We start from the raw sequence: 18,543 nt of genomic DNA, 5'->3' as shown, positions 1-18,543 counted from the left end.
TTTTTTCATTCTTAAGTCAAAGCTCCCTACAGTGAACGACAAACTATACATAAAAGGGTTTAACATGTTAATGTTGAAAATTATTTCACACTAGTATCATGATATATTCCACTCTTCAACTCAAACCTGACTATTTTAATTGTTTGGTCACTTGGAGTCCGAATATATCATATGTTGAAATAACCTTGTGTTGGTTCACCATTGAAACAAGTTTCCTTGAGTTCTCACAAAATATGTATTTACAATGCACTGTTCCATATCACATGTGCTACTACACGATCCTTCAGGTGGGACCTTTTAGTCAGTTACTCTCATTTCTCAAAATTCAGATCCAAGAAACAGAAGAATGCAGTGAATAAACCAAAAATAAATTCTCGCCTATCTGTAATTCCTCATATACTCTTTGTCCTTTACAAACTCAAGTGATACTTAAGCAAAGAATAAGGCTTATTCTTCTATCTCTGTTGGCAGTCGTGATAGGCTAGGCATTCTTTCCTGCAGAGCAAAGTGGAGAAAAAACATTGTTGATCTACGGTGCAGTTTATTAGGGGCACAGCTCAAATTAAAATCACTGTCTGGGCTCTTGATTTTTGTGGGATTACAAATCGCTTTGTTGTTAAGGATATTAAAAAGTTGAAACAGGAGTCTACATAACCGATCCCAGCCTGACTGACAAGCAGTGAGCATGGCCTCGCCCCTTCAGGATTTGAGAGACTAACTGTGCTGTTTGATGTAAGGCATAGCCCAGAAGCCAAATGAGAGAAAGATGATTGGTACGGGCTTCACACCCACCAGGCAGCAGCATCACTTTGAAGGTTTTCGGTTGATTTTATTGTCGATGAAAATCAAATTGCCATGAAATCAGAAAGGATTTACTAAAGTAGCCATCACCAAATACAGAAGATATATTATAAAATAGAAACATGATATTAGCACATCAAAGAGAAAGGCTTGCCTAGAGAATGATCACACACTTTCAAATAAAACTCCACCAAACAGCACTTTACTTTTAACATAAAATCATCACGATGTTTTAAGACTGCATTCCATAATTTCAACCATGCTTACTAATATAAATGCCCAAATACCTTTCATTGCAATATAATTTATTTGCAACATATCTATCTGTGACTTCCATTTAAAGACAATGAACGTAGGTGATAAATTTGCTTTGATGCTTTCCTGCTGTTTCCTCACTCTTATCTGGTTCTGATCTCCTCTAACCTCTCAAATCTTGTTTCTTGAAGATAATATGTTTGTTCCTCACTCTTTCAAAGATAAGCCTGTAGACCACCACTTCTCTGTTCTCTCTCGCCAATCTCTGCCATCAGCATCACTAAAAATAGCAACACTCTCTCCAAAGCTACAGTAAGTTACCCCTGAAGACTGCTCAGAAGCAACTGCTAGAGAAGCTGCAGCTGCGTGGTTATTTAGAACTGGCTGGCCATATGGTATATGAGGGACTCAAACTTTAAAGAAATTTCTGAACTGCCAGTTAATTTCCTGAGATATTTTGAAATATTGCAAACATACTGTATATATTACTTTCTAATTTTTTCTAAGAATATCTTTATCATCACCGCTAAAAGTTAGCTTCTGTTCGAACATTCCTGGAGAGTTTTAAGTAGAATGTGAGTTTGCATATTCAGTGATCTGACTAGTATGGGAATAAAATATTGAATATAAGATAGGATTTTATTACTGGTATTACCTCAGATATTACCACATTTCATTTGGTTTTGGTTTTGTTTTCTCTCTGTTCATAGAGTTATTTGCTAGGTATAACTAAACTAAAAGGAATATTTCCCCCAAGCCCACCAAAACCAAAATAAGACAAATAAAAACACTGAAACTTGTTAGAATCTTACTACACTAAACCACTAGAATTCTATATCACACAATTTTATAATGATCTTATAACAAATCTTAAACTTCATATTGTTCTAATGATGAAAAAATCTTATTAGATTTGTAAAAATAAAGTTAAAGAGAGAATGTCATAAGAATGTAACTCTCTCCACCCTCTAATTCAGTGACTGATATTTTAACTCTTTCTTTTTTTTTTTAAAGAAAGTTAAACAGATTAGGATGTTTAATTAAATTAAAAGCTGTAAAGCTGTGTGAGGGCTTGACTCATGTCTAATGCTTCTTTTCTTTTTTTTTTTAAAAAGATCTTATTTATTTATTCATAAGAGACACAGAAGAGAGGCAGAGACACAGGCAGAGGGAGAAGCAGGCTCCATGCAGGAAGCCCTATGTGGGACTTGATCCCGTGACTCTGGGATCTGCCCTGAGCCAAAAGCAGAAGCTCAACCACTGAGCCACCCTGGCATCCCTAATACTTTTCTACTGAACCTAATATTTAATCTATAGTTGAGCACACAGCAGAGGTATAAGAATTGCTTTTGCATAGTAATTTTGTCCTGACTTAGATAATTATCCAAATAACCTCCTTTTTATCATGAAACACAGATCAAATTTAAGATATATACTGTGTAAAAAAAAAAAAAAATATATATATATATATGTACTGTGTAGCATCTTAATAGCAGAGTCAACACAGAAAAATAATCTGTATTATTTTAATACATAACTGTTATTAAAATGTTTATTCACTTATTTATTGTCTGGCTTTCCCATTGGAATGTGATCTCTAGAAGGAGAAAAAATTTGGTCATACTCATTACTATGAACTAGAACTATAGATGACACATAGTGTGACCCAGAAATAAATAATTCTGCAATTAATGCATGAATATATTCCTGTGTGGTCATATATATACATACACATGTATATACTTCCCCTGAAGAATCAGGTAAGTTTTATTTATTTGTTAGAAGAACAAAATCACATATGAAATTTTCCTTCCTGATCAGGTCATGTTGCAGAGAGGTAAAATGGCGGCATAGTGATTAATATTTTACCAAGGATTTATTTTTATTTTAATCAATTATTCACTGAGGTTAATTTTTGCATATCCATATCTATGGTTTTGTTTTAACTGTGCCCCCACCATCCTTGGCAGTTAAGGTCTTATCTAGATTCTATAAAATGTAGTTTATAGTGCAATACATTATTATTATTATTATTATTATTATTATTATTAAATGTTCTCATTTTCCTTCATTTTGTAAAGGAACAATGAAAATACTTGAAGCATAGACAAGCATGATAGATCACCTAAAAGGTAATCAATGAGATGCTGGATTTTAAGTAACAGCTAATATCAGTAAATTAAACCTAATGGAAACTTAATAGAACTAAATTTGTTTCCAACTAGATTTTCAAATAGTTATGCTGGTTCCTAACATACTCACAGGGAAAAAGGAATCCAATGTAAAACTCTGTGAACAGGAAAAAAAAATTCCAAATATATGGGAAAAAACAATAAACACCCATTTCCTTTGAAAGATATGTAGCGCCTATTCAGATGCTCTGCTTAAGCAAAGCTGACTGGAATATTTCCCTGGTTGGTAGGAGTATATAGTTTAATGAGAGAAACAGAAAATCTCAAAAATATGTTAAGTGATAAGAAGATTTAACCTATCACAGGAGTTTCAGAAAAGCCCCATTAGGGAGATGATGACTGATCTAAATCTTACAAAATTGCGAAGAATATAAAAACACACAAATATGAAGTACATAGTATAAGACTAGGAGATATCTGTTCGGTAACATTTCCCACTGTAATTTTCGTCAAGATTTCACATTAATACTTAAAAGAGAGAACTCCTAAACAATTTTCTAAGTAATTTCTATAGTCAGAAGTAAATGTTTGAATATTTTGAATATTTTCCATGGTAACATATCGAATCAGAAAAGCATGGCCTGGTCAAATAATATTACCTTAATATATCCACCCTTTCTCAATGAATTCTAAAAGATCTTTTATGAATAAATCTCAATAAATGGTGGTTATTTTTCCAAAACAATGAATTCTAACACAGAGAAAATTGCTATCACTTTATAAAATGGGAAAATGATGTAGTTCAGATGTGAAATAAATCATTTTGAACATCAAATTTCATATATTTCTTAGTTTATTTGTTCTTTTGGGGTCAGGTGAGTTGTTTAATATCACCAAAAATTTTCAAAAATAAGTGGAATTCTCTTGGATTTGCAAATAAGTATTTGAAATTGCTTCGGGTAAGAGGCTCAGAGTGAAATGAAGCATAGAGATAAAAAGAGAGAATGATACAATGGATGTGATTAGGTGACACAGTTGAAGAGAGAAAAGGGATTCAGACAGGGAATTAAAGAAAATGAGCATAGACATATAGAAACATCCTACAGGGACACAGAAAAAGTGAGAAGATTTGACAACAACCCACACAAAGGACTAAAGAAAATAAAGACACAGAATTACATGTTCTAGGGGAAAAAAAAGAAAAAGATGGGTAATTGATTTTTACGAAAATAGAGGAATTGCCTGAGAGTGCAACAATGTGGTCCCAGAAAGTGAAAATCATAGGAAATGACAAGAGAACTGTGTAGATGTGCTTGTAATTTTGAGCATGAGTGTTACAGGTAACCTCCTGTCTGTGTTAAATATCAAATTCAAAGTTCAGTACCTTTGCTTTATCTCTCATTGATCCTTTGCCCAGGATAGACATTTTAGCACCTGTTTCTTCCTGTAGTCTCTTCAAGGAGTTTCCTCTTGGTCCAAGCAATTTCCCCACAAAATTGAACTAGGAAACAAAATCAATAGAATTCTGTTTTAGTGTAGAAAAAAAGTAATAATTTTCACTAAAAATAAATGATGGTTTATGGGCTCTCAAACTTTACCATGCAAAAGAGAGTTATGCCATTCATACACATAGACACACACATGAAACTATTTCAGACCTCTGGTCTAGGATTCATTTTAAAATGAATGCCTCTTCTTAAAGGATCGCCAAAATCAATAATATATTGAACATATCACATATAGTAGTTACATAATCAAATAAATAAATCAACTAAAAGAAAGAAATTAGGGACACCTGGGTGGCTCAGAGGTTTAGCGCCTGCCTTTAGCCCAGGGCATGTTCCTGGAGTCCCAGTATCTAGTCCCACATCAGGCTCCCTGCCTGGAGCCTGCTTCTCACTCTACCTATGTCTCTGCCTCTCTCTCTGTGTCTCTCATGAATAAAGAACTGAAATCTTAAAAAAAAAAAAAAAACAAGGAAAGAAAGAAATTAGGGAGAAAGAACTAAGGTTTTTCTTTTTCCAATCAGATTATTGAAATTAAAAAAAAAAGACTCTGCACTTTCAAAATTACAAAAGTTAACATTTTAAATAGATTTTTAAGATTTTTATTCATTTATTTTTGAAAGAGAGAGAGAGAAAAACAAGAGCAGAGACAGGGAAAGGGAAAAGCAGACTCTCCTGCTGAGCAGAGAGCTTGATGGAGGGCTCGATCCCAGCACCCCAGGATCATGACCTGAGCCAAAGGGAGATGCTTAACTGCCTGAGCCACATGGGCACCCCTTAAAAAGATTTTCAGAGTAAAATTTAATATTCATTTTTGTTAAGCATTATCTGTGCCCATAATATTCTATTCCAAATTTCATGATTTGGAAAAAAAGCAATTCCATTATTCTTCAGTTATACATTCTCTCTCTTTTTTAATTTAAATTCAATTAGCCAACATATAGTACATCATTAGTTTCAGATGTAAAGTTCAATAACTCATCAGTCGAGTTCAATACCCAGTACTCATCAAATCACATACATTCTCTATGTTAAGGAGTTGTGCTAAGGATCAGTAAATAAAGGATGTGATCACATATACAGAAAAGTTTTAAAACACCACTGATAGCACATATATACAAAACATTTTCTCTAAATAGGAAATTCTTGGAGGTTTTTCAATTTGAAATGAATAATGAATATTCAGGATGAATAATTTGTTTATTCAGGATAAATAATTTGTTTATTCATCCTGAAACATGGTTAAAAACAGGTGAAATAGGAGCAGTTATCAGAGTATGTTGTCAGCTACTAAAAGAACATTACCACAGCAAATGACTTGGATAATAATTTGCTGATTAATTTAAAAAATACAAAAGGCTAGAATGCACCAAAAACTGTGTTGGGTACTGAAAAACAAAGATAAATAAAATTAAGTTACTGCCTTCTAAATCAGAGGCTTTTTATATATATTTTTAAGTCTATGGTCCTATAATAAGAAATACACCTTACTGAATGGTGATAGACTAAATGCTTTTCCCCTAAATCTAGGATAAATTACAAAACGTCTGTTCTCACCACATTTATTTAATATTGCCCTGAAGTGTGGATTGCTGTAAATGGAACAGCATAAACTTCATAAAAATTATAGAAGGTAAATTGATTTTCAACAAAAGTATATAAGCAATAAAATTTGAAAAGCAATTTTTAGCAAATAAAGCTAGAACAATTAGATATTCATATGCAACAAACAATAAAACAAAACAAACAAAAAAATCTTTTTCTGTCCTACCTCACATTTAAGCAAACTTTGAGATCAATCATAGATGTGAACATAAAAACTAAAATTATCAAAATGTTAGTTAGAAGGCATATAAGAATGTCTTTGCAAATTTAAACAGAGAAAGGTTACTTAATAATAAGCAAACAGCACTCACTAAAACTTTTGCTCACCCAAAAGCCATTAAGGAATTAGATAGATTCGACACAGTCTGGGAGAATATACTCCCTATGCATACATCTGAAAAATTATTAGTATCCAAATATAACACTAAATGTTAACTAACTGGAATTAAAACAAAAACTTAAAAAAATGATTAATATGTAGATCTATAAAAAACTCCATCAAGTCAATAATTAAACACACACATATCAGAATTACTAAACAAAAAAAGACCAAATGTTGACAAGGATGTGGAACTACTAGAGCAACCACTGCTAGGAGTTTTTTTTTTTTTATTTATTTTTTATTTTTTTTTTACTGCTAGGAGTTTAAAATGATATAATTGAAATGGAAAGATTGACAGTTATTTATAAAGTTTTATTTATTTTTTATTTATTCATGAGAGACACATGACAGAGGCAGAGACATAAGAGACATAGGTAGAGGGAGAAGCAGGCTCCTCAAGGAGAGCCTATGTGGGACTCGATCCAGGGATCCTGGATCAAAATACAAAAAAAAAAAAAAAAACTTGTATAAGAATGTCCACGAGAAAAAAAAAAAAAAGAATGTCCACGATATCTTACTCATAATCACCATTAAACTAGAAATAAACCAGTGCCCATCCAAACAGAATCAATAAGTTTATACAAAAATAGGAAGCTAATCGTCAGTGATTAACACAGCAGCATGGATGTACCTCTCAATTATGTTGAGTGAAAGAAGCTAGATACAAAAAAGTGTGTGTTAGATTCCAATGATACAAAACTCTAGAGGCCAAAGTCATGTATGGTGTTATAATTCCCAAGAGTAGTTGCCTATGGAAAATAGGCCAAGCTTGGACTGACTGGAAAGTGACAAAAAGGAAGCATCTGGGGTGGTGGAATTATTCTATATTTTGCTAAATGTATAGGTACATTTTTGTCAAAACTCCTCAAGTTGTATGCTACAGCCTCAGCATTTCACAATATGTAAACAGTACTTCAATTAGAAACGGAGGAAAATTTAGAAAGTTGAAAACATATAAATATTTTTAAAATAATATCATAATTAAATGTCCTGCAAAGAAATACTAATACCAGGCAGTTGACAAAGGAATCTCACTAGACTTTTAAGAAATACATCATTCCAATCTAGGCAGATGTTGGAGGAGTCACTGAGAAAGATGTGACTGCCTATTGACCCCATGACCTGGTCTTTGGCAACCAGAGGCTCTTAACCCCCACCCTCATCCTTGGAATTTATGTTCTGCCCACTGATCCCACAATAGGAGCCACTTCAAGGACACAGCTTTGAGAAAGAATGATGTGTTATTGAGATCATCTGGGCTGTATACATGACTGAACCCTATTAAGGTCTCTATGCTGAGATCTATTCATTTTGTAGCCACCCAAGACAAGCCTCATTATATAAGTTCCATTGCTCATTAAACTTTTCATCTACCAATATGGAGTAGCCTACTTCTTTCCTCAGTCTGTCCTTGCTCTCTGTGTATGGAAGCCAGTTTTGAAATTCACCCAGGAAATTCTGGAGATTGTGAGCTAATAGCAGACTATCCAGAGAAAGAAATGGAGAAATATCCCTTTACTCAGTTAGAGGCTAATATAACCTTGATAGTAAAGGTCAAGCAGAAAAGGGAATTTATAAAGCAAATTCACTCATGAAACAAAACCCACATAACAAAGCAGTAGCATAACCAGGGCCTGTTGTATATACAAGACATACATAATGAGTAAGTTGTGTTTATCACAGATACACAGGTAGTTTAAGATTTATAATCTCTAACTGTAAGTCTTACTAGCAATGGAGAAAAGGAGGTTAACATTTTATTTGAACAGAAAAAAAGGCTAACATTTTATTTAAAAAAGAAAAATAATTTTATAAAATTCAATTTCAGTCATTACAAAACTCACATCATCTGAAAAATGAAGGAAATTTCCTTAACCCAATGGAAGCTTACTAAAACCCAGTAAGAATTGTATATTTAATAATTAAATAATATCAAAAACAAGGTAAAGATGTACATTCTTATTTTAGTCAACACTGAAAATTTAAGCCATTGAATAAGATAAATGTTATAAATGTCAGAAAGTAAGAAACAAAGTACCACTCAAGGCTTATATAATTTAAATACATAAAAGCTCAAAGTAATTTCAGAAAAATCATTAGATTCAGTAAAAGAGCTTAGCAAGGTGTTTCATACAAAATCAATATAAAAAAATCAATTGTATTTTCGTTCATCAGCAACATATAATTAGTAATTTTACAAAGAGAGAGAGATACCATTTATGGCACCAGTAAAAAATAAATTACATTTTCTAAGAATAATTTTAATTGTTTAACATCAAAACTTTTACAGAGAATATATAAAATACATTAATAAAGCTGTCAAATGGATATAAATAGATTGAGAGATAGATTATGTTCATGGATAGAAAGTCTCAATCTATTATTTTCAAATATATCTATAGATTCTGTACAGTTCTAATTAAAATCAAACAGGATTTGGATCAAGTCACCAATTGATTGTACAATATGCATGAAAAAGTCAAAGCCCAAGAATAGCCAAAACATTCAGAAGCAGAACAAGTTAAGGATTATGCTTATCACATACAAAGATTCATTATAAAGCTATATTAATTATGATACTGTGATTATGTATAGTCCTGGAACACATAGGAAATAGAGCAATGGAATCCAGAAATAGACTCTTGCTCATGTTAAAATATATGATACAGGGAGCAGTACAAAGCACAAAGGCAAAATAATGGTCCCTAAAGATGTCAATGCACGAATACCCAGAATCTGTAAATCCATTATCCTACAAAAGGGAATTTGCAACTGTGACTAAATTAGGAATCTTGAGATGAAGAGATTATCCTGGGTTATCCAGGTGTGCCCAATGTCCTTGTAAATTTAAAAAACAGAGTTCAAGGTTGGAGTAATGCAGTTGCTGGCTTTGAAGATGGAAGGCAGCCATGAACCAAAGAATAAGAGTAGCTTCTACAAGCTGTAGGAGTCAAGGAACAGATTCTCCCTTAAACCACCCAGAAGGAATGCAGCCTTACTGACACCTTAATTTTAGCCCATGAGAACCATTTTAGACTTCTAACCTTCATAACTGTAAAATAACAAATCTGTTTTGCTTTAAGTCATAAGTTTGTGTTAACTATTACAGAAATAATAGGAATCTAATATCCTAAGTAAAGAAGGGACTGTCTAATACAGAGCATAATTGGCTATCCATGGTAAGAATAATGAAACTGCTTCTTACATTATAACAAAAAATAAATAAATATTGATGGATTATAGATTTAGGAGTGAAATGCAAAATTTTTAAATTTCTGACAGAAAAATATAGGGAAATAATGTCTAAGTGTTCTAAAACAAGACATAAAAATGTGCTAATTGTAAAATAAATGTTTGATTAAAATTAAGAATATTTTAAGAAGAACACATAAGTCACAAATTTGAAAATATTTAGAATACATGTTACCAATAAAACATTAGGTTACAAAAACAAATATAAAAATGTAAGGAAAAGACAGTTTATTAGATAAAAGATAAAATCATGAATGTTACTGAAGAAAGAATAGCAAAAGAAAATGCATGAAAATTTCAACCTCATTAGAATTTAAACAAAAATCAAATTAAAATGATGGTACACACTGTGTTGGTAGAAATGAAGTAGTCAGAAACCAAATATTGGTCAGAATATGAAACCATAAAGACTCATACACCCTGCCTAAAGGAATGTAAATAGATACAACCATTTTGGCATTGTCTTGTAGATCTGTAAACATATTTAACCTATGTCTCAGCTATTCCATTACTGGGCATATTCTGTAGAGAAGTCTTAGCACATCTACAGGAATATCAAAGCTTGTAAGAGCAAAAATAATTGGGGAAAAGCCATCAATTCAAGAATGATATGCTGTCAGGTTAACCCTATAACAACACACTTGTCTATGTCTGTGTTTCCCAGTTCCCCCTCCACATATGCTACCTTTTGTGGATTTTGTCAATAACAGGAAGTTACATGAGATCCAGAAAGTGAACATGAATTGGAGTCCATTATTCTTGGCAAATCATGGTGCTCAGCATGGCTGTTTTACTGACTGCTACATGAGCTCCCATTCTGTGGATACAGGAGCCCCCACAGACAGTTCCAAGCTTCCAGTTCTAGGTTCTGGCAAGCTTCAGGCTCAAGTATTCACTGTCCATGGGTGGCAACTTTCATAAGGTCCTGACCCTCATTTCTTCCAACATCATGCTAGTTCTTATAGATTATAATATTATGTACAGAGTAGATCCTATTTTCCTTCCAGAATCATGACTGGTACAAATGATTAAGTAAACTGTTACGTATCAGTAGTAAAATATTTACAGCAGTGAACACAAACTACCTGTAACTACACAAAATTTCATTGTTAAATCCCAGAAAAAAATTTTGAGTGAAAAATTCAAGCTCTATACATATGACACTGTTTTTATAAAACCCAATGAGCAAAATTAACAAGATTTTATTTATGAATAAATGCTTAAGTGGTTAATCTAATCCTCAAAAAACAGGTGTAATAGTAAACAGAAAATTCAAGGTCTTGGTTATGTCTGGGAATGGATAGTAGAGAATGTGATCAAAGGAAACATTCAGGTGGTGTCAAAGTAATAGGTAATATTTTAGACTTTAACTTAGAGGTTTATGAGTATCCATTTTGTTTTGTTTTTTATTCTGCATGACGATTACACATATTCTTTGAATGCGTTAAATATTATATATAACTTTAAAAAATCAAACAGATCAATTCCAGTTGAGTAAATTTTGACTGAACTTCTCTTTAATATTCTGTTATAGAACCTTCTTGCCCCTTTACTGGTAGTAGTAAAACATCAAATAGAAAAATATCAAAGCACTCAAAGTGATGTCTCCATTGGGAATGCTTATTGCTGAAAGGAAGAGACAGCACTTCATGCATTCCTGGTTGAGAACAGTTATTGACAAAATATATATATATATATATATATATGGGCCATACTCTTGAGAAGTTTCTGTTCTATGCCTTGATTATTGTGACCCATTTCGCAACACTGTTTCAATACGGTAGCTTCATTTCTAACTAATGACCAATTGAAACCAATTGTCTGAAACTGTAAGGGAGATATCCCTTTTAATTCTTTCATATCTCTATCTTTTGAAATAGAACAGATATATCCAACAGAATAAAGGTGTTATATAATCAGAGATTTAACTTAAACTGATGGAAAGGAACTTTTCTGAGTAACATTAATTATGTAACATTATTTTAAATATTCAGTACTTTTAATGTGTATTTAAAACCTGTAAATATGCAATCCACCATTTGCTTTTGCAACAAGTATTTATTTATCATACCTTAAGTTTGCTTACGTGATTTTATCACTTCCCTAATATCTGCAGTTTTTGGAGCCAACAATGAGGGATGGCTCAGAAAACTTTTTTCCCCCTAATTATTGCTTGGATAAGTAAAATGCCCCAACATCAGTGAACAAGTAGAGCATAATGCTTAAAAGCATGGTTCTGAAGCCAGATATGGGTTTGTAAATTCACTAACTATGGGAATTTGGCTAAATTAATTAATTGCCCATTAGCTTCATTTTTCTTATCTGTAAATGGGGAGAATAAAGATAATAATACATGTACACTAAGTGCTCAATAGATGTGGGTTGTTCAAAGAAAGCAAAAACACTAATTTGAAAAGATATTATTTTTACTGCATTATTATTTACAATAGCCAAGATATGAAAACAACCCAAGTGTCCAATGATAGAAGAATGGATAAAGAAGATGTGTGTGTGTGAGGGGGGCATATTACACAGCCTAAAGAAAAGAATGGATATTGCCATTTGCAACAACATGGATGGATCTAGAGGATATTATGCTAAGTGTAATAACTCAGACAGACAAAGACAAATTCTGCATGATTTCATGTATATGTGTAATCTAAAAAATAATCTAAAAAATCTAAAAATCTAATAATCTAAAAGAAGTCTGTTACATTGCAAACAATGTAAAATACTTTTAAATACAAAGAGCACTCTGGTGGTTGCCAGAGGGGATGTGGGGAAGGACAAGTGAAATAAAGGGGATTAAGAGGTACAAATTCCCAGTTATAAAACAATTAAATCATAAAGATGTAAAAGTACAGCTTAGGGAATGTAGTCAATAATATTGTAATAACCTTCTCTAGTGACAGATGGTGACTACCTTTTTCGTGATGAACACTAAGTAATGTATGGAATTGTTGAATCAATGTGTTGTAAAACTGAAACTAATATAACACTGTATGTTAATTATATCTTATTAAGCATGTTGTTATTATTACATGATTATTATTTTTTCAGGAGATTGTAATAGTTTCTGACACCCATAGTGAAGTTTGACTTTGGTAACCCTTATTCTTTTATTTTTATATTAATGTTTTTATTTATATTTATTATGATTTTATGATTATTGGCTACTATTGCTTGCTACAATTAGCATTTTTGAAGGCTCACCGTGTGCTGGACACTAAGTTCTCTACAAGGATGATCTCACAGCAAGTGTGGTGGCAAGAAGAAATGTTTACAAACATCTCCTCACATGGCTGCCTCTTCTGTAAAGGCAGGTGCCTCCATCCAAAGACTGGACAGCATTTCTGTTCGAGATTTTAAAACATAAGATGTAATCTTGAAGCTAGTAACTATTTTTTACGTTGTGCTTAGTTTTTGGAAATTTACTTTAAAATAAATTCTGAAAATAGTCAATACAAAAGTTGTTCCAATAAGACATTTTTCCCCCTATACTTTCATCCTATATCCAGTCCTCCTTCAAACAAAGTCAAATGACACAAGCATGACAGGTGTATTATCAGTTCACTTAAAACCGTTGGTTCTAACCTTTTCTTTAAAGAAAGTCTTTTTTAAACACAGAAAATAACTGAAACACTACACAGCAGTGTCTTCAATATTTAGCTATAATTTAGTAACTTGGGAACCTCTAAGATTCTTGAGGCTTAATAGAGTGAACACAGCTGTGTTTTCAGTATGTTAAATATCTTCAAATAATTTGAAGGTATTTTATCCACATGTGTTCTAAGAAAATTAAATTTATGTATGTCAAATTCATTTATGCTTAAGTCACTGAACAATTGTTTTGCAATAACTTTTATATTCAAAAAGCCTTTTTAGCAATTTTAATCAGATTTTTAATTTTTTTTCTAAAAGGAAATACTCATGGCAAGTAATATTAACCAAAAGAACACATTTCAATGGATTTGTAAAGCTACAAAATAATAATTTGTGCCAAAGCAAGTGCTTTTCATAAAGCTGGGGACATTTTAAGAAAAATATTTTAGGGACATTTTTAACATAGTAAACCTAAGAAGAGTTTAAAATTAGGTGAAAATAAACTTCAATAATATTGAACATATGTATTTCAAAGTTTACCAATTCATCCTCTAAGTATCAGATACCCCAGAATCTATAGTCTTCCTTTATACCCTTTCTTTTTGATTAATGTGTTTCTTCATGATTAGTAATATTTCATCAATATTTGTATGAAATAAACCTTTTTTTTAACATGTAGCATTTTTCTAATGAAATGTTTGTAAACTAATTCCAGCAGCTCTGTTTCTTACACAGAAGAGGAAATTCACCTGGCCTTAGTTGTCTTTTTGTGGGCACTAAGATTACATCTGCTTTATGATGAAAGGGCAGAGTCAATCACTAGGGCCACTTGTGGAGAATGTCTGAACTACTACTAGTCCCTGCTCATGGCCTCATCCATTCTTTCATATGCCACAACTGGGATCTAAACTCCCTCATTTCCTGATCCTCAAATTCTGCTTGTCCTCACATCTCTTTATATTTGAACACCATTTTCATCTCCATCCTAGTTCTGACTTGAGTATGAATCCTCTCTTAATCAGTAGGAAATCATAGAGTTGCTTGCTGTTCTGTATTTGGGAATTCAATATTAAATCATCCTTTAGTATTCTACTCTTGCGTTTGTCACTATTAAAACAAAGTTAAACAACTTTTGCAGATTTCACAAAGAGAGACCATGGTTACAGATCAAAAAAAATATTCTTCCTGTGTAAATTGGCAGGAAACGACAACACTTCAGGTACTCATCTCAGCAAACATCAAAGGACATTGGTGAGCAAGGATATAGAGCTTTATTCAACCGTAAAAATATCAAGCTATGTCTGTAAAATTAAATAGTGTCACTTGGAATTTACAGAGAACTCTATTAAAGAAGGCTACTTTCAATTTAAGATAATACACAATGATGAGTATTCAAGAAAATGGTGGTGGAGAGAGAGTACTTTAGAATTAACAATTAACTATAATAACAATAATTGTCAACAACTAAATGTTATTCAAAAACATATTTATATAAAATCAAGGGTGGAATCAATTCAGTTGCCTACTAAACACATTGGTTTAGCATTTAGAACTTGTGAAATGTATGGAGGATACAAAGGGAACCAGATATAAATACTTCCTTCAGGAAACTTACACTCTTGTGGGGGGAAAAGGGAATGCACATAAACTGTTAACAATTTTAAAAGAACCTGGTAAATGCCATAACAGAAGTACATTAAGTGCTACAACAATTCAAAGGAAGAAGAAATTGCTCCCATACTGGGAAAGTTAGGAAGTTTGAGGATTTTGCAGAGTCTTGAACAGGGAGGCAGAAGCTGGGCAAAAAGGGGGACATTAAAAAGCTCAAAAAGAGAGACTGGGAAAGATGTAGTGGAGTGGAAAGAAACTAAAGATGGAGGAGCCCATTGGATGTTGGTGTAACCTTGATAAATGATAATGGAGCATAAAGTAAAATGGTAACCGAAATTAATTTGGGGGAATATGAAGAAAGGAGAGTGAACTAGTAATCAAAATATAGTCTACATTCAGAGGATTGAAAATATACTGCATCATGAATAAACCTGTGGAAGATGGGAGCAAAAGTATTAGAGGGAAATTTGTGGTATATTCTACTTCAGATGCCCTCCAAATGGAGAAATCTAGTAGCTATATATGGATAGATACTGAGAGAGAAGTATGAAAATATAATTCTAGCTATTTTCTATATAGATGTGTGACTTAAAGTCAGAAATTTCTAAGGGAGAAGGATAATGGAAAAAAAAAAAAAAAAAAGAAGCAGCAGCCCGGGAAAGAAGTCTGAGGAGCATTTTTTTTTTTTTTTTTTTAAGAAAAGAAAATAAGGAGGAGAGGCCAAGGACTAGTTTCTGGAAGAATACAAGAAGATGAGGAAAACAAAAGAAAGCTAGATTTTTAAAAATAAATCACTTAATCACCAAAACTTTTCCTGGGACACTGCACCAAAGCAGAGACGGGATATATGGGAAGCTGGGACAGAGGTAGAAGATGAGAATTCTGATGGAGACTTTCCAGGCAGAAGGAATAACATGTGAGAAAACCCCAGGAGCATGATATGTTTGATAAACTGAAAGAAATTCCCATTTCTTCCCTAAGAAATGTGGCTGGAAGGGAGACAGACATAGAAAAAAATATTCAGGTACTTATGACCCTGTCGAGAATTTTGCTCTTAAGTTAAAAGCAGTGTAAAGTATTTGAAGCATCTGAGCTGGCAACGGGTGGAAGATGGGGTAAGCGAATTGTGGGATGACTTTTACTCTAAAGGCATCTTGCTGACTGCGGTGTGAGGAATGGAAGGAGTTAAGTCAAGAGGTGGAGAAATCAGGAAGCAATAATTTTCACAGAGGCCAGAGATGGAGGTAGCCTAGAGATTGAGAAAAACAAACCATTCATTGGATTTGGCAATTGGGAAGAATTTTGACCCTGTGCTAAAATACCAATCAGTACAATAGATGTCATCTCAGAATTTACACATTTCAAAATACAACAGCAAATGTCAATATATATATGAACTAAAGGAGTTTAAGTAAAAATAAAAAATATAAGCAGCAATTGGTCTTGCTTGCCATGAGATCCCAAAATCCCACTGGGGATTGCTCTTTTCAGAAGGAAGTATTTGAATGTGAAGGAAGCATACATAGTTGGAGAAGAAGAATCCATTTACACCAAATATAAAAATACAAGTCCTTTATAATATGGTCATCTGGTATACTTTGTGCTTAATCAGTATTTGTCTCTGGAAGTTTCCAAATAACATGGTCTAGGTTAAAAAATCACCCGACATTTTGTCATTTTACAGGATAGTCTGTGTTTTACAGAAACAGCAAAGAAACTTGCGAATATACTGACAAAAAATGACTGAACGTGAATTTTAGTAACATAAATAATTTAACAATTTTAAATTTTAATAATTTTAATAATGTAAATAATTTAAGAATTTTAAACACATATACAATTCATGTCCCATTTGTTCTGCTATAAATAATTCTTTACTATGTTTCAGCACTTAAAAGTGTAAATCACATTCTCCTTTCACAGACAACTAAGTAGCCTTTAGTCATGTTTGAAACACTTTTCATTCTGTGTGGAACATCCTTAAATGTCTTCCCAGCCACGTCTTTGCCATATATATACGACTCTACTTTTCCAAGCTCAAGTTATTTTTATTTGGAAAAAAACATTTAAATTACTATCATTAAGTGCAAAGAATCATTAATAAACAGCCCTAATCTTAATTATAACCACAGTTCAAACCCAAACACTAACTGGTGCAGTATGTACCACTGTCTGAATAAAAGTTTCTACAGTAGTATACAGTGGGATTGTCATACAGTCATTTGTAAAAGTAGATGATTGTTTACTCAGTACAATGACATGTAGGAACATAACTCTTTTTTATGTGTATCTTGGCACTTTTAGTACTTAAAAGATATTTCTTTGGCTTTTCAAATAATCACTAAAATAACACTTTAAGTTGGCTATATTATACTTTAGAATTTTAAAAATCTTTAAATAAACCATAACAGTGCTATCACATAGAATCTTGAATTTCTAAAGTATCTCTTGTAAGCTGTTTACAGGTCTAAATTACAGATGTTTGTTCTTAACAGGACTTGTTCCTCTCTACGTCATGTCATGAAATCAATATAACAGTTTATGCTTAATATGGACATAATCATTTAAGAAGTGCTTATGGAGTATTTGCTATGTGCCAGGCACTATTCTATAGGGAATTGGGGCATATGCCACTAAGTTCTTTGAGCATAGCGAGCTTGCATTATAAATATACATTTAGGGGCATCTGGTTGGCTGGCTCAGTTTGTTTTGTGTGCACATCTTGATCTCGGGGTTGTAAGTTCAAGCACCATGTTGGGTATACAGATTACTTAAAAATAAAATATTTAGGGCAGCCCTGGTGGCGCAGCAGTTCAGCGCCACCTGCAGCCCAGGGTGTGATCCTGGAGATCCCGAATGGAGTCCCACCTTTCTCTCTCTCTCTCTGTCTCTCTCTGAATAAATAAATAAAATCTTTAAAAAAATAAAAAAAAAATTTGAAACAAATATTTACTTCCAACTTAAAATAGCTAATTGCTTTTCTGTTTCCTAGATGTTACCTAGTTTCTTCAAGGTTTAGGCTGCTTAAAAATCAACTATTACATTGTTAAGTATTTTCTTGAATATAATATGGATAGTCCTAAACATTTTAAAAGGATATGTGCTAATTCCCTAAGGATAAATATAAATTTAGTAGTAGAGTACAAGAGAGTTAATTTGATTAGCTCATTCAAATCGTATCAATTTAATCAGTGTTAGTTAAAAGATTGGGTACTGTGAGCAGACTACTCAGGTGGCTTTTCACCCGATGATAGGTAGTACTCCTACTTGCTGAAATCCTCAACTAAGAAACTGATATGCATCTGTTAGAAAAGAAAACATGAAATTCAAATCTCAGGTCCTTCTTCATACTTATTTAGTGGTATTAGAAATATAAAGGTACTACATGATGAAAGGA

The 18,543-nt window shown here is 32.7% G+C and overlaps 1 protein-coding gene across 22 annotated transcripts in view; it reads right to left on the bottom strand.

Moving 5' to 3' along the window:
• Positions 1 to 18,543, bottom strand: part of KHDRBS2 (KH RNA binding domain containing, signal transduction associated 2) — a 591,382-nt gene that overhangs the window by 387,608 nt on the left and 185,231 nt on the right. For all 22 annotated transcript variants that reach the window (XR_012034043.1, XR_012034042.1, XR_012034041.1 and 19 more), the window contains exon 3: positions 4,573 to 4,689. Coding sequence is in view for 4 of the 22 variants with exons in the window: in XM_072832480.1 (XP_072688581.1) it covers positions 4,573 to 4,689 (117 nt within the window). In the remaining 18 variants the exon portion in view is untranslated. The remainder of the gene's footprint in view (positions 1 to 4,572; positions 4,690 to 18,543) is intronic.

Source organism: Canis lupus, chromosome 7 (genome assembly GCF_048164855.1).
Source record: "Canis lupus baileyi chromosome 7, mCanLup2.hap1, whole genome shotgun sequence".
In the NCBI taxonomy this organism is placed as follows: domain Eukaryota; kingdom Metazoa; phylum Chordata; class Mammalia; order Carnivora; family Canidae; genus Canis; species Canis lupus.
Note: the sequence above shows the minus strand (reverse complement) of the source record. Positions and strands in the feature narration are given on the sequence as shown.